Source organism: Lepisma saccharinum, chromosome 25 (assembly GCF_977018435.1).
Source record: "Lepisma saccharinum chromosome 25, izLepSacc3.1, whole genome shotgun sequence".
NCBI classification, from domain to species: Eukaryota; Metazoa; Arthropoda; class Insecta; order Zygentoma; family Lepismatidae; genus Lepisma; species Lepisma saccharinum.
This window is the reverse complement of record NC_139253.1, coordinates 48636359-48660375: the sequence shown is the minus strand read 5'-3', so window position 1 is coordinate 48660375 and position 24017 is coordinate 48636359. Positions and strand designations below refer to the sequence as shown.

Below are 24017 nucleotides of genomic sequence, written 5' to 3'. Positions count from 1 at the left end.
TACGAGGAATAGTTGGCAAGAAAGTTTCTCTTGTCTGTCATCTGCAGAGAGTATTTTTTAGAAGAAAGAACATGACATAAGAAGAAAGATGCATGATTACACTCTTTTTCCACAGTCCCCAGAGTGACATTCAGGTCTTTGTCTGGCCCTGTTCGTTAAACTGAGTGTCCTTTTTACAGATTATAAGTTGTGTACGATAGCTCCCACTTTTGCTGTTGGGATGAAATGCTGCCTTCCTTGTGCCTTCTTCAGAACAGGGAAAAAGTGGAAGTCACTGGGTGCAAGGTCAAGGCTGTAGAGCAGGTGCTCCCAAACAATTGTGGCAAGATGGTTGACCTTTGCTGTCACGTTGTCATCCAAGAGGAGGATGGATGCTTGATGTCAGAATCCAGTAGCCAGTTTGAATTTCCTTACCAGAAGACCCACATGCCCATTTGTAGCAAACAGCAGCTCGTACTTCATCCTTTGTCTATGATTACAACATAGCTCTGTTCTCCATGCTGGCCGGGCACACACTTCTCAACTCTTCCTGTCTTCAACAGAACAGTACGCTGGCACCCTGCCGTGAATGTGTTACGTTGCCATGAAGATTCTGGAGGGATGTGGGTTATGGTGGTACATAAACTGTTCCTCTAACAACTCCCACACAGGAAGAAATCGGACTCAGCAATTTGGGTAGCCATTGAGGAAAGTGGCCATCCTCATGTGGTAGAATGACAAACCCAAGACTGTGGTCAAAAATGACTTGAGTACTTGCACATTTGTGTGAAAATAGGAGGGAACCTTTCAATTCTGTGAATGTTGTCATCATAATCAGTGTCCACTTGTAGAAACAAGTTTTCCAATATATTTGCAAAAAGTTTTGATTGATTTGCTTTATTTTACTTTGCTTCTTGTCACTTTTCACTAATTTGTGAAGATGAGGATGAATGGACACTCACAAACACCATGCCCAGGCCAGGATTCAAACCCGGGACCCCTGGCATCATAGTGTGATGTGCTAACAACTATCCACAAGGGCTGGCGCAAAAGTTTTGGTGAAGAAAAACCGGCAGTGCACTTTCTTGTGGGACAGTGCACAGAAAATGTTCTTTCACAGAGGCATGCTGGTATTCTATCACAGCATGTGGTGGTTAGGTTCTCCATTTATGGACAGAGATGTTCATTTTAAATCAACCTCCCTCACCTTCACAGCTCAAACTTGCCCTCCTGTTTCACCCTTGTCGTCACGTCCCTCTCAAGCCTTCCTGCCAAAGAACTGTTTGTAGCACATGCAGATGTTATCCTCATGTTCATTGAATAACAAAAAGAATGATTTAAAGTAAAGTTCCTGATAAATATTTTATGTACATTATTGTAAGTAGTAGTGTACATAAATCTTTAGAGGGGCCTCCCCAGTGGTGTAGTGGTAAAGCCGTTGCCTTGTAACCAATAGATCCCAGGTTCGATACTTAGTGGAGGCACATAGTGGTTTGGGTTCCACTTTAAAATGTAGGTCCAGTCCCGATTAGCTTATCTATGCATAAAGTGGACTTGAAACAAAAACTCAATCTTCCTTAGTACTGTCATTGAAAGCCGTATGTTCTCAATCCAATCTCAGCGGAAATTAATAACCCTCATTGGCCGATACCGGCAGTCATGCAAAAGACCGACACTGAAGGGAAGAGGACAAGAAGATATTGCTGAATCGCCCTCCCGCTTGAACGTAGATAAAACAAAGCTAATTTTACAGTGACCTTCATCCCTCTTTTCCAAGAACTCCTCATCTACCTGGCTCGGCATTAGTGCAGCGGTGGTTTAAAAACTTCCGCCTATCTTACCACCACGAGCCTCAAGCAAGTATTGGCAATGAATTTCCCAGAGCGTTAACTAAGCAGATACATGCCTTCATGGTCAAATTTGGGTTCAGCTTTCACTTACCCATGCCTTTGATCTTGCCATCTGCTTCTCAGGAGGGTGGGGGTTTATGATCCAGTGTTTCTAGGAAAATCTGTTGAACTTCCTGTGCTGGTCCCCCCTCAATCTGTCACAAGGAAGGGTGAACAAACTTTTAAAAAGGAAAAATGTTGAGACTAGCTGTTGCCTGTACCCACTTTTCTAGCCACTGAAAATCTTTGGTATCAGATGGTATCGGTAAAAGAAAATCAACCGATACTCACCGATGCCAGTATCGGCTCAGCCCTAGTAAAAATGTTCATAAACTTAGAACTGGAAGTGTAATAATAAATATAGTTATTGTGTAAGGACTTTTCATGTACAGTGAAACCCCGATTTTACGTTTTTCAGGGGCCCGTACATAAAAACGTAAAAAGCAGAAAAGCATAAGGGAGGGGTGAAACTCAAGTGTCAGTAAGAAATGACTACACAATCTACTTTTTAGGGGTATATTGTGTCAAAAATTGTTTAACAATGGAATAGAAGTATGATTATGAATTTCCAAGGAAAAAAGCAAGACCTGCTGTGAAAGTCAATGACGGATTAACGGGACCTACTTTCGTAGGGTAGGGACGGTGGATGACTGCTTCTAACTGCTGTCTATTAGGTTCAGTTGATGCATTTGATTGTGTGGGATCTCCATGTACTCTGTAAACTGGTAATTAGTTGCTAGTTTTTGAAGTCCCAGGTAATTGGAGGGGGACTTGATCATTTATAGCTGGACGTCAAGCATCTTTATATACTGCAATGAAAGTGTCCTGAACACATGCAGAATGGTTCAGATTCCACTTTGAGTTGCATATGTATCCAGTCCCTATCAGCCCAACAGCATGAAGTGAACGAAACAAGCTTTGTCAAACTTACGCATTTTTAGACATCGCAAGAAATTGTCAGTGACGCACACAGAATTTTTGAAAGGGGGGATTGGGTTATGTATACATTTTATAGTAGTCAGCTCTCACTTTGCCATCTTTTGCTGCCTATGACATTCTTTTTTTTTTTTTTTTTTCAGAAATATTGACCAATGGGGGCCGGTGTTATGACCCCCATCATCCTCCCTTGGCCATGCCACTAAGTGTTATTTACATCCATATTAATTGATGATTTATTATTGGATTTAGAAGTCTTCATGTTGAGAGGAATAAACAACGCGGTTGATAATATAAGACGTAAGCGAGTTACTAAAGATATTTCGGTGGCCACTGCCACCATCCACTTGGGAACTCGATGCTTTACTGTTAGGTTGACTTCCGGTTCCTGTTGTTGTTTCCTTGACTACCGCTAGGGGTGCTGGTGTAGTCATTTCGTCTGCTGCACGCGATGGGTTTGAGCTGTTGTAATAACGGGAGACAAACATGATGAGCCTGACCGCTGTCAATATTCAGCTCGTGCGGAAAGTGCATAATTGCATGCATCTCTTTGATTTTGGTGTCGATTAGGGTGTGTGATGCATGTCTCGCTGAAACTTTTTGGATCCTGTGCTTGTTGAACTTGAGGTGCCTTGCTAGTCCGGTAGTGGGTTGGTTTTTTTTTTCCTCCGCTAAGTGCTGTTGTATACGCTCGTTGACCGATATGATGGATCGGCAAATGTACACTCACACTGGGCGTCATATACACCTGGGTTGTCTAGTGGGGAAAGGAATGATCTCTTGTGTTTGCTTAGGGCACAGGCTATTTTGTTCACTGGTTTGTGTGCGAGTTTGATGTCATATTGTTTCAAGGTCTTGGATAGGCAGTTGGATGTAGTCTGGTGGTAAGGGAAGGCAATCCATTTAGCTTTATCACTGCTGGCCGGGTGGAGTAGGTTAGGTTGTCGTAGTTGCATTTCTGCTGTGAGAGAAAACTCTTCTGTAGAAGTTAAGCCATACATTGGCTTTATGTTGGGGAGGGTGGTTGGAAAGGGAGTGGATATACTGGTTACATCTTGTGGAGGGCATACTGACACATCTGAAACTTTTTCCACCAATAGTTTCCCCTTAAATAATGTTTTATTTTTTTTTGTGTCTTCACGTTATTTTTGCCTTTCTTTTAACTCTCGCATTGTGTCTGCTGCTCGTGTTTCCTAATCGTTAAAGCAAAACAAACTTCTGAGACGAGATTCAAAACTGCCATTTTTCTTCTCTTCAGAGTGAATGAGTCATAGTTCTGCAGCCAGGAGACAAAACATTGGCACCGGTTGCTAGCTGCCAGCTGCCCGATGCTCGCAGACACCCCTCCAACCGGTTTGTAATGGGAGGGAGGGGGAGATGAACAGGTGGTGGAGTGCCGCCAATGCAGTCTTATCAGAAGTGTGCTCATTCTCGTGTGGCCAACTTGCAGAAAGGAAAGGAGGGGGAGGAAGGATAACTGCTTGACACTCCCATGTTGTCATGTCAATTCTTAAGACATAAGAGCAAGATTTCCGATGCAGGGCATTGACTCAAAATTGACTCTGTTTTTGTACCGAAATTTTGCTTTCTTATTTACCAAGGATTTGTGCCTCTAGTAATCAAATGAGAAATGTGAAATATTCGGAACAGAATCTGTATGACAATGCATGTAACCAAATCACTCTGATGAATTGTGACCTAGCAAAATTCTTTGAGTTAGAAATGCAATATAAAAAACTGTGCATGTACAAGAAAACCTAGAATTGTGGAAATAAATTAACTTGTTTGTAAAAATACTGTAAAATCATCAGCAAATTTCATGAAATGTTATCACCAATAATCATCCTTAATGTTCTATAGTGCTGAATGTATGAATTTCAAGATCAATGTTTTTCTTCATTTTTACTAGGTATGACCGTACTCTGGGTGGTTTGGATGTACAATTAAGATTGAGAGACCACCTGGCAAAGATGTTTAACGACATGAAGAAAACACCAAATGATGTGTTCAAGAATGCAAGATCTATGGCAAAACTATTCAAGGAAGCTGGCCGTCTAAAGAATGTTCTAAGTGCAAATCCTGAACACATTGCACAGGTAAGTTTGACAGTTGGTTATTTGAATCCTTACCAACCCACATCTGCATTGAAGAGATCAATGTCAAGTGTTTACATCAAAAGTTAATATTTTTTTTTCTGGGTACGTGCCCATGTAGTAAAGGTAAATTCATAGAAACAAATATGAATATTATGTTTTTCAGTCTGTACAGTGGAACCCCAATTTAGTTTCCAGATTTTTACATTTCCCCATGTTTTAAGGTTTTCCTTCCCAGTCCCTTGAAAAATCGAGCTTTCATGGTAGTTTAAAATGTTGTACTCTTTTTCAATAGAGTCACATTAGAAATTAAGGGTGAATATCTGTATGAACTCAATTCTCATAAACAACCAATATGAAATTTACCATCAACCTTTACCAGACAGAGCCTCGGTAAACCAGGGTAAACTCTCTGAAGATGGGATCTTTTCAAGTGTGCGCTTTCCAAACATGCCGCAAAGTACAAAAAAATATTGTAGCTCGAGACCTAATTGTTTTAGAGAGATGAAATTGATTTTATTTTTTTTCTTAAAGACAGGGCTTTTAGCGGAGGCAAAATGTATGCATTGTGCCTTCCAATAATTAGCATTAAAGGAAGAAGATTTGTTTTCTTTTTTTTTTTTAATGGCATACGGCCATGAAAAAATGTAGTATGTATCAGTGTATTTCTACAACTGTGCAAAGTTTCATTGGAAACTGACTGATACTTCTTGGGGAAAAAATAATGTATAAGAGCAGCAGTTGTGCCAGCATACGGAAATACATCTGAAATTTCACTTATAGTGTGCGCTCTGTGCATGCTGGATGGACCAAATTTTTGTAGAAGCACTACAATAGACCACTCTTTGAGGATATGTAATGCCCATGCCCCAAATATTAGCTGATATATCGACCATCCATTCACAACGAAAACGCCTGAAAGGGTCGAAATATTCACCATCGGTCCACTAAAGGTTAAGTGATGTTTAGAGGCATGCAAATTTCGTTTTTGACGAAGACACTAAATATGAAATAACATGCTGTAATGTTCATTTTTCATGTTTCTGAAAGGTCTGAGGTGCATTTTTCTACCCAGTTTTGTCACGAAATAATGCGAAATGAACTGCAAAATGCGAAATTGACTTTTAAACATGAAATTTACCGTTTATATAAAGACGCGACACTTTCTGAAGTCTGAAGTATCCTGTGAGTTATGCAATTCACGGAAAATTGATAATTCTGCTGTAAATATTTGAGAAGCAAAAATGGATCCCTTTACCCAGGAATAAACTTAATACTCTGGTAACTACATAAATGTGCTATTAGAAGGGATAAGTTTATTTTGTGTAATAAGTACAGTTTTTAAATCAAATTTATTATTATATTCACAATTTTAAAACCAAAATGTCATTTTATATAGCACTTTTGATGTGATTATTCACCGCTATAACACCAAAATTTAATTTTATTGACCGCTTTTGAACCCAAAATCGACTCTGTTTTTGTACCGAAATTTCACTTTTTTATTTACCAAAAATATGTGAGTGATGTTCTACAGAATCAATATAAAATTACAAATGTTCCTGAATGGATTTTTGACTCACTTGATTAATGTGTGTGACTAGGTGGATTGCAATGGGTTTTGCCTTGGAAAAAAATCAACTATGTGCTCAGATTTTCTTCATAGAATGAGAGTTTGCGCAATTTATAGCAGTTATACCAATACATTGATATGTTTACATCAATCAGTACCACCGATCTTCTTGGGGAGTGTTGCGAAGCCAGGTGTCCCAGGCTCAATTCCCAGCCTGGGCATGGATATTCTTTGTGACTGTTCCTTCATCAATTACATATCATCACTCATCCTCATCTTTATGATTAGTGTCAGAAGTGTCAAAATAGGTGTGGTTCACCTACGTCACAAACTGTTGCATTGTGGGATCGAGCAGCCATGATTGAGGCTGGTTCTTGTAAACATAATGGAATTCAAGCAGACTGGCGGGAGATTTGACCCTTGTTTACGATGGTACATTGTGCAGTATTCTGTTGTTTAACAGAAAATCACGTTTATCCTCTAATTGTCCGGGAAATAACAGAAGGTGGGGTTCACGGCACGGACTCGATAATTGTTGATCGTAAGATACCGCGTCATCTGGTAAATCGTGCCAACATAATGAACAAAGCAAATATTACAGTGCACGCAATGAACATTTCCTGTCAGGCAAGTTCATATGCCACCTTTCTCTGTGACTTGTAGTACAAATAGATTGAACTGGTGTGTTCAATCGTACCTGCAATAGTGTTTCCATGTTTGTTTTGGTAGATAGCTGCTGATACTTCCGATAGGTTTGATGATAAAAATGATAATATTCAAAGTTTAATTCATCTTGATAATTGTACGTGGCTGAGTGGTTAGCACATCACTCTGCGACACCGAGAGTCCCAGTTCGAATCTCACTCGGGCTTGGTTGTTTGTGAATGTCCATTCATCAATTTCATCACTCATTCCCATCTTCGCTAATTAGCCAAGAGGCACAAAATGCGAAGTAAAATAAACCAAATCAATCAATATAACGCGTCTGACTACCATGCTAAAGGTCCCGGGTTCGATCCCCGGCCGGTTCAAATCCGGGAACTTTTCTAACGGTGGAAGCGGCCCCGGCGCCTACCCAGCGTCGAATAACATGGGTACCTGGGGGAAACCCTGGGGGGTAAAGGTGGTCAGGGGCGTGATGCTGATCACATCACCCCCACTCACGACCGGATCAAGAAAGTGTGGGGCGTTACCCCCACACCCCCTATACGCCTTCATGGCGTGGTGCTATGCACAGGGGAGCACTTTACTTTTTTTACTTTTAATCAATATTATTAATTGTTATTCGATCCACGAGAAAAGGTGCCGGTGGTAGGCTTTGCATACTGTCAGAAAAATAAAAATGCTATCAAAGAACACCTATGTTCATGCTGGGATTCGAACCCCGTATCCCTGCCATTGTAGCACACTGTGTTAACCACTGTCACTGAGGCCAGTATATCCCAAATTGTTAAAGCAAGGAGTAAAATTACTGTTTTCGAGCATCTCAACATTTTAAATTACAGCTCTTGAAGAAACATTAAAAAGAAACAGAGGATAATTAGCAGTTAATCTGTACTATATGTAAATATTTCAAGCAAAATCCTAACCACTAATAAATATGAAAACAAGTTGTTTCCAGGTAGCTGGGTCAAGTAAATAAACACACGTGAACTACAGTTGGCGAAAGATTTAGGCCCCTTTTCATTTCGTTATCGTCCAGTTTATATGGATCTACACCGCAAAACTTTGCTTTTTCTCCATATCTTTCTTTGTCAACTGCGCAAAGAGTTTAAACATATGAAAAATTAACACCAGATGGCACGACATCGTCATTAATTTTATGCAATGTTACCGACATTTTACACATTACTAACAAACGTTCAGTTGGCGCAGGTGTAACAAACGCTACGTGGTGGGTATTTCCTTGCAGACGACAAACAACTTGGCGGCAGTGAGAATCCTGACGTCACAGGAAACCCACCTATAGCGAAGTAAAATAAACAAATCAACCAATAATCTTCCTTATCCTTATTAGAGATTTAAGATCCTAAACTATGATATTTGTATAAGTAATGATGCTGTATTGGAATCATTAAGTTAAACATAATAATGCAGGAGAAATGTAAATTTGGGTTCCACTTTAATTATCACTGCTATCCTTTTTTATTATTGTTTAGGGAAAGTCCTGCGACTGCAGTAGTGGTCCTTTAAAATTAATCTTCTGATAAAAAAAAGAGCAATGAGGAAGTATGAAACTTTACCTAAACAATTCTTTTAGCACACTTACCACACTACACCATGAATTCTTGCTAGTCATATGAAATGTAAGACGTATTACTACAGGCATAATTTTTAGCATTAAATTTATGGATGGGCTTATATGAAATTTTGGCTGATACCAGTAAAGCACTGATATAAAATTTACTAATACTGATAACAGATATTCTACCGATCTGGTATAATACCAAATGGTTCCTTAACTGTATGTTATCACATGAACCCGGCACTTCCAATCAAAGGAAGCTGCATATTTAGAAATTTACTTTAAAAACAAGTACGGAATTGAGATTAGTTGTTTATGTCCATAAAAATTATAACAAAATGGTGCAATATTGCACTAAATTGTAAGATGTAGATAAAACGGATCGGTAAAATTATCTGTAATTTTCCAATAAACCAATATGCCTATATTGGCAGATACCAATAGAGTACCCGAATAATCTGTCCGATGCCTAATTAAATTTCACATTTTGTGTTGCTTTTTCACAGTGAACTTTGACAGCTTAATGACAACTTAATGCAAATTAAAAACTGACAGCAAATCCACACTCATTAAAGCAAAAAACACATGTGTTGTTTGGTATCCAACCGATGCTTCTTTTCATGAAATGAAATCAAAATCTGACAGAACACAGAATATTACCAAAAATGTTTTAAAGAGATTTGTGAATACTATGTTCACAGGTTGAGGGACTTCTGGACGACCATGACTTCAGCGTGCATGTCAAGCGAGAAGAACTAGAGAATCTATGTGGAGATCTCTTTGAGAGAGTGGCGAAACCAGTTAAAATGGCCCTTAAGACTTCTGGTTTGTCAATGGAGACAATAAGCCAGGTAAGTTCTTGTAATATCAATTCTACTGTAGGTTTAATATTTTTTATATTTGCATTGTCAAAGTCTTCCTCCGTGCCCGTGCAGTCTAAGGTGCTGTGCTTTGGACTCTGGCTGAGGGACAGCATGGGTTCGAGTCCACCTGGGTTCAGTCTCTTGATTTTCAGCCTGTGGCCGGTGGCAACCCACCGTCGTGAGTAAATTGTGGAGCTACAAGTGAGTAGCGTAACGCAGTCTGGGAAATCTGTAATAGCTGAGGGTTTGACGTGCTGACCCCACGTCACCCCATTACCAGTTGAAGATCTCCACACGTTTTTGTAGGATTGATGGAGGGAGACTGGCAGTCAGGAAATAGGCCAAGGCCCTTCAAGGGTTGTCGAGCCATGGGTTATTATTGTTATTATTTCAATTATCAAAAATGTGATTTAATGTTGTACAAATGCATGTAGTTCCCAAAAGAATTAATGACACTAAACGTAGTAGATAACACACAAGTACACACACATTGCAAGATGTCTCCAAACTTTGTACCATATTGATCCTCATTTTCCAGGTAATCTCAGTTCAAAAGTAGAGATGGTGTACTCAGATATTGAATCAAGAGTCACTACAGTGCTGAGGTTTTCTTTTTTCTTCTCGTAACGTGTCTGTGATAATGTAAACAATTACAAGATGTCCTTCAATTATTCTTTTTTCTACCTCTGAACCTTCTTTTTATTTTAGTTGCCTTCTGTTGTCCATTTCTTGGTTTGCAGAAAATCTAGTATTAAGGTTGTCAATAAGCATTCTTATATGTACACCCTGGGTCAAAAGTCATGATTGCATACTATTATTCGCAAGCAAAATTGACTTAAATAGACTATGTAGGTTGAGAAGAATGTTTATCCCCCTCACATACGTTGTATGGTAATAACACTGTGACAATGAAAATTGCCGCAGAACAAAAACATGTGATTCCTATGGAGTTTAGTGCCCTGATGACGATAGTGAAAACTGTTTTTCACTATCACCTAAACTTTTCTCTGGAAACACAATTTTATCAGCGGACAACTGCATGTTATTGTTGTCGCGGCGCTCATCAGCCCAGCCTGTTTACTCAACGTTGCATAGGGGAAGGGGTGGAGAGGGAAGGGATAGATAGCCACTTGGTTGAGGTATTTGAGGTATAGTGAAGTTGCAGTTATTTGCATCAGTCAGTTGCTAGTGGGATCAAGCAGTGTCTGTTCCTGCCGTGTGTGTTGTGCAAATCCCCTAACGTGAAGAATACTGTTTGTGCGTGTTTCTTGTGTTCAGCGATGTCAAGGATGTGTGTTAATTCACCAAACCTTTTCTGTTATGTGTGTGGTGAGTTTAGGACGAAGTCCCAAAGACATCCCATTTTCCTGCTTGTCAGAAAGGCGTATGAGTTGTATTTTGAATTAAAGATAGATGAGGGTAAGTGTTGGGCACCACAGAACTGTTGCTCACGTCGCTCCCACTATTTAAGAAGTTGGTTGCATGGAACCCATCCATCTATGCCATTTGCCGTACCACAGTTGTGGAAGAAACCTAGAGACCACATAACAGATTGCTACTTTTGTTTAACAAAAGTAACAGGAATCTCAAGTAAATCAAAACACACAGTTTCATATCCAAATTTGGAATCTGCAGTGCGCCCAGTTCTGCACTCTGATTCTCTCACAGTTCCAAAACCACCAGTGGAATGGACACTGGAAGATGAAACAGACGACGGTAGTGATCACGAAGATCTTGATCTTGATTACACACCGTCTACATCACAGCCCCAACCACAGTCATTGTCACAGGTAGAATTGAACGATCTTGTAAGAGATGTAAATCTTTCAAAAAGGCAAGCAGAATTACTTGGGTCTCGTCTTCAAGAAAAAAACCTTCTACAACCAAACACTAGTATATCATTCCGTACACGACAGCTTGGTCTTTCCACTTTTTTCACAATGGCAGAGATTCTGGTATATTGTAATGACATAAATGGGCTGTTTATAGAATTTGTAATGATTCACAATCCGGAAAAATGGCGCCTATTCATAGATTTCTCAAAAACTAGTCTCAAAGCTGTTCTCTTGCATAACGGAAATGAGAAACCTTCGATACCAGTGGCCATTCCGTTCAGGTCAAAGAAACCTTCGAGAACATGAGACTACTTCTGAAGTATATTGGCTATTCGAACCACAAATGGAAAATCTGTGGTGATCACAAAGTTCTGGGGCTTGTGCTGGGAATGCACACTAGTTACACAAAATATTGCTGTTTCTTGTGTCACTGGGACAGTAGGGCAAGGAAAGACCATTGTGTAGTGAAACAGTGGCCATTGAAAGCTTCAATCCGGGTGAAAAAAATGTGTCGCATGAACCCCTTGTTGTGCTGTTACCATTGCTCCATCTGAAATTGGGCTTCATGAAAAATTTTGTGTAAGCAATGGACAAAGTTGGCAGGGGTTTTCAATTTTTACTGTCCATATTTCCTGCGACTAGTACTGCAAAAATTAAAGAAGGTATTTTCAATGGGCCTCAGATTCCTGATTTGATGAAAGACATAACCTTTAAAGAGTTGCTGACAGATACTGAGAAGGCAGCTTGTCTTGTCTTCGAAGATGTATGCAACAATTTCTTGGGTAACGTCAGGTCTGACAATTACAGGGAACTGACGGAACACATGCTGGACTGTTACAAGGTATGGGATGCAAAATGTCTTTGAAAATACATTTCCTGCATTCTCATTTGGATTTTTCCTGCCTAATCTCAGAGATGTGAGTGACCAACATGGTGAGCGATTTCACAAAGATATCGCTGACTTGGAAAGATGATATATGGGAAGATGGTCACCAAACCTTTTGGCAGATTACTGATGGACAGTCCTACAAGAAGTTGCAGCTTTTTCGTACCTTTTTTTAGGATTTGTAATACAAACAATTAATTTTGTTTCATGATCTGTATTTAATCCAGCTACAGGATCCTCCTGTACTGTAATCTAGTAGTCTAGTGTCGCGAAAGTTGCTACTTTGTTTTTCATGAATTACAATATATTGCTAACTACATGAAATATAGTCTAAGTGGTACATGTGGCATATCTTTTCCAGAAAAATTGGCACGTGATGGAACATTTCTGATTTCATTTTCGTAATCAGCGTATTTGATTTAGTATAGAACACCTTCTTTCATCTCGCGGCAAGACACAAAGTTCAAATTTGTTGCACTGTGTAATTTGTCTGTTTTCCAATAGAGATCCATCCAATACTGCAGTGATAAGCTTCACTGACATTAATCTTAGAGTGTCTTGTTCTGTTTCTCTTTAATGTATCTTTTTTAGTTCATTTTCTTGCACAATAATAATATTTCAATATCTGCGACTTTTGGCTCACCCTGTACATATTTCTGCATTGTAGAATTCTTATAATTTACAGGTCGTTGAGAACATTCCAGGTTTTTGCATTTAAATGTTTATTTTCTTTCAATTTTTTTTTACATTATTTTGTGACACAATGTAGTAGAAAAAACACATAATTGACACAATTGTCTTAAAATTATTTCTAGTCTGACACTTTGGAAGTAATACACGTGTTTTTGGGATAATTTTTCACATCAGCGTATCGTAATTGAATGCAAGATGCAGATATAATCACATTCATATGGGTGTCATGATGTTGCGAATATGAAGGCAAGGTAATTTCATTCAATTCATTTTCAGTCGTTTTTGTAATTTTCATAAGACAGTGCATATGTTTGATGTTTTTGTGACTTTTAGTATTTTTATGAAATGCTTATTGCTGCAGGTTGTTTTGGTGGGTGCTGCCACAAGAGTTCCCAAAGTGCAAGAGAAGATCCAGGAGGCAGTGGGAATGGAGCTTAGCAAAAACTTGAATACAGATGAAGCAGCAGCTTTGGGTGCTGTGTACAAGGCAGCTGATCTTAGTACAGGCTTCAAAGTTAAAAAATTCATTACAAAAGATGCAGTGCTGTTTCCCATACAAGTAAGTCAATAATTATCACTTATTTATATTAGAAAACATTAGTATATATATCTCCTGAATTTGCTGTTAAATCCAGTGCATAAAAAGGCAAAGAAAGTATAGTTCTCAGAATTGGCCACGTACATCTCTTAGTTGCTTAGAGGAGACAATTTAGAGGCTGATGAAAAACATTGTGCATTCCAAGTAAAAAAAAGAAGTATATATCAACTTTATAACATGCAAGAAATTTAAAGTACATGAACGATGTCAGAATATATTTATGGCTTTCATGTTCAAATTGAAAGATAAATATTTTTGACTTTAAAACACTGTACCAGTAAAAGAAGCACCATCAAATTTTACTACAAAGAGTAAAATTTCAGAAGAGTTTAGGCAAGATTTGATTTGCAATACCATAATGCATTTGTGACAAATATGTTGTTCAGTAGTAGAGAGTAGTTATAGTTAGTAAGACTCTTTCACATAAATTTTTATGACAGGTTCACATAAAATACCACTTTGAAAAAATAAAATTCTTGCCAGGTAACAGATTTTGTCCCCTACAAAACCACCAAGCACCCACCTCAAAAAGATCAAAGACATTATGCACACCTGAGGGCCTCTTTCATTCCCACTCTTTTTCCTCTAAATCCCCATATCCCCACTTTCAACCTGCTACTCACAGAAAGGGTATCTCACTTGAAACTCTGGGTCTACTCACAATTAGCCTGTCTGAGCAGAAAGTGGACTTTAAGCAATCTATATCCTTTTTTGCCCAGCTCGACCATACCAGCCACTAGTGTGCTGCAGCGAGGGTTTTTTGCTCAAGAATCTAATAGTTCGCATGGACAACGCTAAATAGCGTACAGAATTGACAATTTCTTCACTCGAACAGGCAAAACGGTCGGTGTATGTTCAAACCCCAGTAATTCACATATAACCGTAATTTGTTTGCGGTAGTGAGCCTCAAATATAGATCGTGAAGTGAAAGGTGCAGTGAAATTGAAACTTAAGGGCACATAGTCATCATCTTCATGTTAAAATGTATTGTAGTCTACCTTACCAATACATAGTGATATATGAAAATGAAATATATGATTATGGGCTGAAACTACCAGGGATAATTTTTACATATTAGCTACGATTATTGTCACATTGAAAGAATATTTGATTCTATACGCTCGAGTGTGGGAGACTAGAACAAGTATGAGCGAGCGAAAGTGGTCCCTTGCAGTACTCTACCAGCCACTTAACAGAAAATCCACAGACTACCAACGGTGCCTCTAAACATCATTCATGCCACCATAGATGTCAACTCCCCATACAGCATCCTACTTGACCATGATCTTTACTCCATGGAATTCTGAATTAACTAACCAACACTTCATAATCGATCACTACTTTCCTGGCTCACATGTGTCAAACTGAAGTTAGCTTATCTCAAATAATGTCAGCTTCATTCTTTGATTAAGTTTCTGATTGTGATGGAAGTAATGTCAAATGAGGAGACTAGGTGCTCTCACAAAATGCAGTTTTATGTAATAAACTTACATGGAATTTAAATAGAATTGCACTTGAATTTGGAAGTACTTGTATATTTTAACAAATATGCTTTTGTATGTCTTTCAACAGGTAGTATTTGAAAAAGAAGTCACTGGAGAAGGTGGAGCCAAATCATCTCGACTTGTTAAGAGAATGTTGTTTGGTCCAATGAATCCTTATCCTCAGAAGAAAATTCTCACGTTTAACAACCGCATGACTGATTTCACATTTAATGTGGGCTATGCAGATTTAGATGACCTATCACCAGAGGAAATAGAGTAAGTTTACGAGATCTGAACAGTGCAGAGTACTTTGATATATAGAGGCATGCATATTTCGTTTTTGACGAAAACACGAATGTGAAATAACACATTGTAATGTTAATTTTTCATGTTTCTGAAAGGTGTGAGGTGCATTTTCCTACCCTGTTTTGTCACAAAATAATGCGAAATGAACAGCAAAATGCGGAATAAACTCTTAAACATGAAATTTAGAGTTTATTTACCAACACTACACTTTCTGAAGTCAGAATTATCCTGTGATTTATGCAATTCATGGAAAGTTTAATAATTCTGCTGTAAATATTTGAGAAGCAAATATACAGGAATAAACTTAATCTTCTGGTAACGACATAAATGTGTTATTATAAGGGATATGTTTATTTTGTGTAGTAATTGCAGTTTTTAAATGAAATTTAGGATTATATTCACAATTTTAAAACCAAAATATCATTTTGTGTACCACTTTTTCACCACTATAACAATTGTAATATAATTAAACCTTGTTTCCATATTAAAACCAATAAGTTGCTGACCAAGGCAGTTTATTAAGATAAAAACACTTAACACGTAACGTTTCGACCCTGTATCAGGGTCTTCCTCAGAGGAAGAACTAAACTAAAATGATGAAATATACTATACACAGAAAGATTACATACACATAGCAGGGTCACAAGCCACACAACAACAACAAATCAAGTTGACAGTCCTTATCTAGGAAGATTTCTCCAAAGGAATTAAACATATCACCTCCTGACAGTTGTTGACTAATGGGTCTACTACACTGACAGGTGATTGGCAGGTCAAGATTAGCAAGAGTCTAGAACCACCTGCATACCACTCCCCCTCCCCTCCTGCCTTTTTGGTTATGGATGAATACCTCCTCCTCTGGTCTTCTTCTTTTCTCTTCTTCCTTCCTTCTTCATACTTCTTTTTTCCTCATTCCTTTTCTTCATCCTTTCAACTTTCTCTAACACACTCTTCCATTCCTTGTTTATCTTGAGTCCTCCATTCCAATTCATGATGTCTTCTCCTTTCTTTTCTATTTCTTTGGCCTCCTTCCATTTTCTCACTAGTTCTCTCTTCTCTTTTCCTATTCGCCTAGCCGAATCCCATTCAACTTCATGTCCTGTTTCTCTAGTGTGTTTGAATATGGCATTCCTGTCTCTCTTCAATCTCACATCATCCATGTGTTGCTTTAACCTGTCTTTAAGTCTCTTTTTCGTTTCTCCTATGTACACACTCTGACATTCTTTACATTTTACTTCGTTGATAATCCCTTCCTCTTCCTCTTCTCTGTTTTCCTTTTTCTTGTTTGCATTCTTCGCTATTCCTAAGATGCTTCTCCCTCCCTTCCTGTAAGTTTTAATGCCCGCTTTCCTAAGCACTTTGCATATCCAAGACCGAATATGGAATATGGAAGACCGAATAAAGAAGATATGCACAGAGAAAGGGGAAGAAGAAACCAAGATTAATAGCCTGTGGGAACAACTAGAAGAGAATGGCTATGAAAAGAAAGACAGACACAACATCAACAGAAGAAGGAAAGAGATAAAAGAGAGAGGACTGGAAGAGAAGGAAGAAAAAGAAAAAGAGAGATGGTTTGGTATAAGAAGTATGGGCGATGCCACAGAGAAGATATGCAAAGTGCTGAGGAAAGTGGGTATAAGAACTTACAGGAAGGGAGGACGCACTATTTTAAGTATAGCCAGCAAGAAGAAGGAAGAAAAGAGAGAGGAAGAAGAGGAAGGGGTTATCTACGAGGTGAAGTGCAGAGGATGTGAAAGTGTATATATAGGGGAAACGAAGAAGAGACTTAAAGACAGGTTAAAGCAACACATGGATGATGTGAGATTGAAGAGAGACAGGAATGCCATATTCAAACACACTAGAGAAACAGGACATGAAGTTGAATGGGATTCGGCTAGGCGAATAGGAAAAGAGAAGAGAGAACTAGTGAGAAAATGGAAGGAGGCCAAAGAAATAGAAAAGAAAGGAGAAGACATCATGAATTGGAATGGAGGACTCAAGATAAACAAGGAATGGAAGAGAGTGTTAGAGAAAGTTGAAAGGATGAAGAAAAGGAATGAGGAAAAAAGAAGTATGAAGAAGACCAGAGGAGGAGGTATTCATCCATAACCAAAAAGGCAGGAGGGGAGGGGGAGTGGTATGCAGGTGGTTCTAGACTCTTGCTAATCTTGACCTGTCAATCACCTGTCAGTGTAGTAGACCCATTAGTCAACAACTGTCAGGAGGTGATATGTTTAATTGCTTTGGAGAAATCTTCCTAGATAAGGACTGTCAACTTGATTTGTTGTTGTTGTGTGGCTTGTGACCCTGCTATGTGTATGTAATCTTTCTGTGTATAGTATATTTCATCATTTTAGTTTAGTTCTTCCTCTGAGGAAGACCCTGATACAGGGTCGAAACGTTACGTGTTAAGTGTTTTTATCTTAATAAACTGCCTTGGTCAGCAACTTATTGGTTTCACTATAACAACGAAATTTTATTTTATTTACCCCTTTTGAACCCGAAATTGACTGTTTTTGTTTCGAAATTTTGCTTTTTTTTATTTACCAAAAATATGTGCCTCTAATGATACATTATTCCCTAAGTAGTGTTCAACATTAGCTGTCTCAAGTTGCAAAATGCTTTTTTTTTTTTTCCTGACAACATATCAACTTGCCATTTTTTTTGGTGAATATACAAATTCGTTTCTTGTAAAGATGATGGAAAATATTCATCTTTTATCTTCTTTCCTCACCAAGATAGCTCCTGTGTAGCTCGCTTACATCTTATATTATCAACCACGTTGTTTATTCCTCTTAACATGAAAGTTTATTATTTCTGCTGTAAAAATTTGTGAAGTAAAACTGGACTTCTTTATGCAAAAATAAACTTGGTACTGTGATAACTACATAAACATTGGATAGAAAATGCTTATTTTGTATTATACATGTAGTTTTTAAATTAAATTTAGTTATATTCACCATTTAAACAACAAAATGCCATTTTATATACTGCTTTTGATCTCGATATGTGCCTGGTTTTTGTACCGAAACCTTAATATTTTATTCACCATAAATATGTGGCCCTAGTTATAACCACTCAGTGTTAGGGTTCTGGACCTTAGAAACTCTGTACTGTCTGGCTGCCTTAGCTGAGACCATGGACGGAAGTGCGCATGCGCCAACTGGACGTGTTCATTGACAAAATAGGGGTGATGTTCAGGAAGCGGTGGGTTCCGTGAAAATGGTCTGCTGTGGAAACAACAATGAAGTTTCAAACGCAGTAACATCGCTGCCAAAAACGCAGTAACATCGCCGCCAAATACGTAGAGATGTTTACGAATTATGTAAGGGTACAGAATGAAAAAAATAGCCTTCCATATATACTATATAAGCGAACAGAATATATCAGAAGAGTATTAATCACGCCACAGTAGTAAGATAAACTTGTTTGTAAACCAGTAACTTCATTTGGGATCATTCAATTAATGATTGAATTGGCCGCGGTGGCTCAGTCAGTAACGCGTCTGACTACCATGCTAAAGGTCCCGGGTTCGATCCCCAGGCAGTTCAAATCCGGTAACTTTTCTAACGATGGAAGCGGCCCCGGCGCCCACCCAGCATCGAATAACATGGGTACCTGGGGGAAACCCTGGGGGGTAAAGGCGGTCAGGGGCGTGATGCTGATCACATCACCCCCACTCACGACCGGATCAAGAAAGTGAGGGGCGTTACCCCCACACCCCCTATACGCCTTCATGGCGTGGTGCTATGCACAGGGGAGCACTTTACTTTTTACTTTTTTACTTTAGTAAATATTATAATTAGCACAAATGTACACAGCAGTAATCAGGATAGTATTCACTAATAATAGTATTATAAATATAATAAAGAAAATGTAGTAACTGAATGGTTTGTGGTATATATGTGGTGTATTATATCGATGGTGTTTTGTAGAATGTGCAACAGGGACCAAAACAACACAGTTTTCTTTGTTCCACTTCGAAATCGTTTGTTACGAATTGTAAGGGACATCACAAACATACATAGAAAATGTAAGCGAAAAATGCAGGCTCGACCAGGATTCGAACCTGGGTCTCTTGCATACCATGCCATTGTTCTAACCACTAAGCTACCGAACCGGCCTGGCCTCGCCTGATTTTTTGCTATCGCTGCATCAAATCGTCTGCCAGTGCTACCGTGGGTAATAATCACAAACATAACACAGTAAGCAGTAATAGACACAACAAGCAAACCACAGGGTGGTTTGGTGAGTGTTCTACCTGCTATCCCTCTCATGTTTGGAAGTGTACTTCCGAGCTAGTTTGGTTTCCTTTGGCCAGACTGTATATTGTCATAGGATCTATATGTCTCCAGAAGGAAGCATTATTAGGAGTGAAAAGAAAACAAGTCAAAAGTTTAAGATATTAAAATTTCATTCATATCTGGATTTTCTTTTTCTTCTACTTTATTGAAGTGGTGGCTCAGTCGGTAACACGTCGGACTACCATGCTAAAGGTCTCGGGTTCGATCCCTGGCTGGTTCAAATCCGGGAATTTTCCTAACGTTGGAAGTGGCCCCAGCGCCCACCCAGCATCTAATAACATGGGTACCTGGGCGAAACCCTGGGGGGTAAATGCGGTCAGGGGCATGGTGCTGATCACATCACCCTCACTCACCACCGGATCAAGAAAGTGTGGGGCGTTACCTCCGCACCCCCTATACGCCTTCATGGCGTGGTGCTAAGCACAGGGGAACACTTTACTTTTACTTCTACTTTATTGAAAAGAAGTTGGTCACTTTATGTTGGAACTTCCAGATGTGTTAATGAAATTTTTTTTGTGAACATTTTGTAAAAACCCATCTCCCTCAGCCATCAATCTCAACAAACAATAACTTACCAACACTGCAAGACGATGATTCCGAGATGTAATCGAAAGCTTGGACAAACTCTTAGTGTTTTATATTGTTGTTCTGTTGTATGTTTTGTGTTGTTTTTAACAAGAATATTTTTTTTCTTGCAGAGCACTTGGCTCTCTGAATCTCACCAAAGTGGATCTGTCTGGAATTGCTGATGCCCTCAGCTCCAATATCCAACCCAACACAGAGCACAAGGGGGTGAAAGCTCACTTTGCTGTTGACGAAAGTGGCATCTTGACACTGACCAGTGTGGAATCAGTGTTTGAGAAGACCGTTACCGAAGAGGAAGCAGAAGGTGCAGACGATGAATCGGCATTCTCTAAACTTGGAAGTACAATCAGTAAGCTCTTTTCAGGTGCGAACTCTCTGTGGTGATGGTGTGTTTCGTTATAGCTTAATGTGGCTTTTGAAAAACTTCTGTGGTATTGGTGGTAAATTTTGATTAGCTGTAGCACTTGATGTAATTGAATGCACTCATTCCTTTCTTAGTTTATATCACTTCTGCTTGTCTTCAACAACATAATTGACATTTTGATGTGATTATCTTCTCTGGGATGTTGTGAGCTCTTCAAAAGTCCCATTATTAGAGTCATGCCTATTTCGTTTTTGACGAAAAAACTAAATGTGAAATACACCTTGTAATGTTAATTTTTAATGTCTCTAAAAGGTGTAAGGTACGAGTACATTTTCCTAACATGTTTTGTCAGGAAATGATACGAAATGAAATGAACTGCAAAATGCAAAATAGACTCTTAACCCCTAGTTCGCCGCTGTAACACGTACGTTACAAAAAAAGTATGTCCCTTGTAGCCGCTGTAACACATGTGTTACAAACAGCTTTAGATACAATTATCGAGGGTTTGCCACACTTATATTTGTATATTGAGGTTGAAACACTGACAGTTCGTTCGGGAATATGTTTTGCAATCGTTTTTTCGAAAATTCCAAATCTCTCCACCCCCTCCTTTCTCGGAATATGTCACGTGTTTGGGCTCACCCAAACACGTGTTCGCTCTTCAGTTGGCAGACACAATAAATGCTTGGTGTTTACGATGCTGTTTTCCTCCAAGCTTCCAACGCTGTGATTTAGTACTGATAAGGCACACATTCTTCTTTGTGTTTAGACCTGGTGATCAAGCTGAAGTAGTGGCCGGGAGGGGGGGGTAGGGCAAGGAGAGAGGGGATTGGATGAGGTTTGGCAGTGTCAGCTTTCTGTCGCCTCTATGTTAGAAATGCAATGAAGCTTGACGATAGCCAGAGGCCAAAAGCATGAGTCTAAAGCGTGCGTCTATCCAGAAGTATAGACAAAAGAAAGGATTGCAAAGGCTCCCTCCCTCCTCTGTTAGGACTAACAAAGGCCTCACCATAAACACTTCGTATCATATAACAGCTCATCGATTTCCCTAACGCTCAAACGTTTCCTTCCGGACATATTTCCACAAAGAGCCGAGTCAAAAGGGAGAAATAGATTCACAGTAGCTACACAAGATGCAAGTGCGAACGAAAAAAGCAAAAGTTCGGGTTTTCTCCCCAAAGTAGCTGGAGAAGAGGGGGCAAACTCCACATTTTTATGATTTTTTCATTGAAATTCGGGAGATGCAGCCCCCGCCCGTAACCCCCCGCGGTTGGGGCATCCAAATTTTACATGGTTGTATGCACTGATGTTCTGCCTGCAAAACAAAAGTTATCCGAAGTAGATTGGTCCCATAGTGTCAGTTATAACAATTTTATGAATAATATGCAAATTGGCTAAAATTCGCTAGAGTATTACGTTTTGCCTTATTATTCAAATTGTATTGCACCCACGAACATGAATCAAGTTTCATTCTGTTGCGGAAGGTCCATTCTTTGAAAAAAAAGCAAAAGTTTCTGTTTTCTCCCCAAAATAGATGGAGAAGAGGGGGCAAACTCCATATTTTTATGATTTTTTCATTGAAATTGGGGGGATGCAGCCCCCGCCCGTAAGCCCACCGCGGTTGGGGCATCCAAATTTTATATGGTTGCATGCACTGATGTTCTGCCTGCAAAACAAAAGTTATCCGAAGTAGATTGGTCCCATAGTGTCAGTTATAACAATTTTATGAATAATATGCAAATTGGCTAAAATTCGCCAGAATTTTACGTTTTGCCTTATTATTCAAATTGTATTGCACCCACGAACATGAATCAAGTTTCATTCTGTTGCGGAAGGTCCATTCTTAGAAAAAAAAAAAGCAAAAGTTCCGGTTTTCTCCCCAAAATAGCTGGAGAAGAGGGGGCAAACTCCACATTTTTATTTTTTTTTCATTGAAATTGGGAGATGCAGCCCCCGTTCATAACCCCCCCGTGGTTGGGGCATCCAAATTTTACATGGTTGCATGCACCGATGTATTGCCTGCAAAACAAAAGTTATCCGAAGTAGATTGGTCCCATAGTGCCAGAGTTATTACGATTTTTCTCCATTATGTATACGAATTCAAATTTCCCGCTCAAAGCCTCGGCGACACTGGGCTTACTTTCGTCAGACCGTGCGGCGTACTAAGGGTTAAACATGAAATTTAAAGTTTATTTACCAACGTGACAATTTCTGAAGTCAGAATTATCCTGCGAGTTATGCAATTCACGGAAAATTGATTCATTTTATTGTAAATATTTGAGATTTTAAAATGGACACCTTTATACAGGAATAAGCTTAAGACTCTTGTAACTATATAAATGTGCTATTAGAAAGGATATGTTTATTTTGTGTAAAAAGTGCCGTTTTTAAATCAAATTTAAGATTATATTCACAATTTTAAAACCAAAATTTCATTTTATATACCACTTTTGATCCGATTATTCACCTCTATAACACCGAAATTTTATTCTATTTACCGCTTTTGAACTGTAAATTGACTCTGGTTTTGTGCCGAAATTTTGGTTTGTTATTTGCCAAAAATTCCGTATTTACTCATGTATAATGTGCACTTTGTCCAAAATTTTCCACCCAAAACCTGTGGTGCATATTATGCACGGAATATTTTTTCATTTTTACGGAACCCTATCATGTTATATATCATTGTAAAGCTTGAATTCTGTAGTTTCTGAATATGGCAACAGTATTCCATTCAAGATGGTTACACTAATGTGCAATGCAGTTGAAATAAGCTCATCACAAAATGAAGGAACGTTCTGATTTTTGTGGTACTTTGGATGAGAGAAAAGATAAGGAGAAAGAAAATAATAATTAAAATGTTTTACGGGCCAAATAATATGACATATATGGGGTGTGTAAATGCCTTAATGAAATAAATCTTGTTCTGCTAACTGCTAGTTTGAGGGTCATGAATGTGCCTTTTTATAAATGTTAGATTAGTCATGGAAAAAGTATATATTTTGAAGTGTTTTCTTATTTTAGAACAAGTAAAGAGAAAATTAGCAAAACCATGCATAAAAGTTTAAAGGCCATTTTCCACGTTTTTGTACTTTGTAGTGTAATGTTCTGCAACACAAGAAAAGCAGTGCCGTTCTGGCAGACTTCGAGCATGCACCTCCGATCACATGGGATATATATCAGCGGTATTTGTTAGGTGAGAAATAATAGAAAATAACTTCCTGAACACTGCAAATCCATAATGTAATTTTGATCTCCTTTTTTACTATTACAGAATAAATATAATGGTTAAAGACTGAAAGCTTTGGGATGCTAAACACTGTGTAACATGATAGGGTTCCGTAAAAATGAAAAAATATTCCGTGCATAATACGCACCACAGGTTTT

The 24017-nt window shown here is 38.7% G+C and overlaps 1 protein-coding gene across 2 annotated transcripts in view; it reads left to right on the top strand.

Annotated features, from left to right (window-relative positions):
- The window catches only part of Grp170 (hypoxia up-regulated Grp170 co-chaperone protein), a 95141-nt gene that overhangs the window by 23944 nt on the left and 47180 nt on the right, over positions 1 to 24017 (top strand). The window contains exons 6-10 of one of the 2 annotated variants that reach the window (XM_083111693.1): positions 4714 to 4900; positions 9417 to 9566; positions 13354 to 13551; positions 15163 to 15350; positions 20383 to 20618. In XM_083111693.1, the coding sequence (XP_082967819.1) occupies positions 4714 to 4900; positions 9417 to 9566; positions 13354 to 13551; positions 15163 to 15350; positions 20383 to 20618 (959 nt within the window). Of the gene's footprint in view, positions 1 to 4713; positions 4901 to 9416; positions 9567 to 13353; positions 13552 to 15162; positions 15351 to 20382; positions 20634 to 24017 lie in introns of both variants that reach the window. The other variant, XM_083111692.1, reaches the window with a different exon arrangement.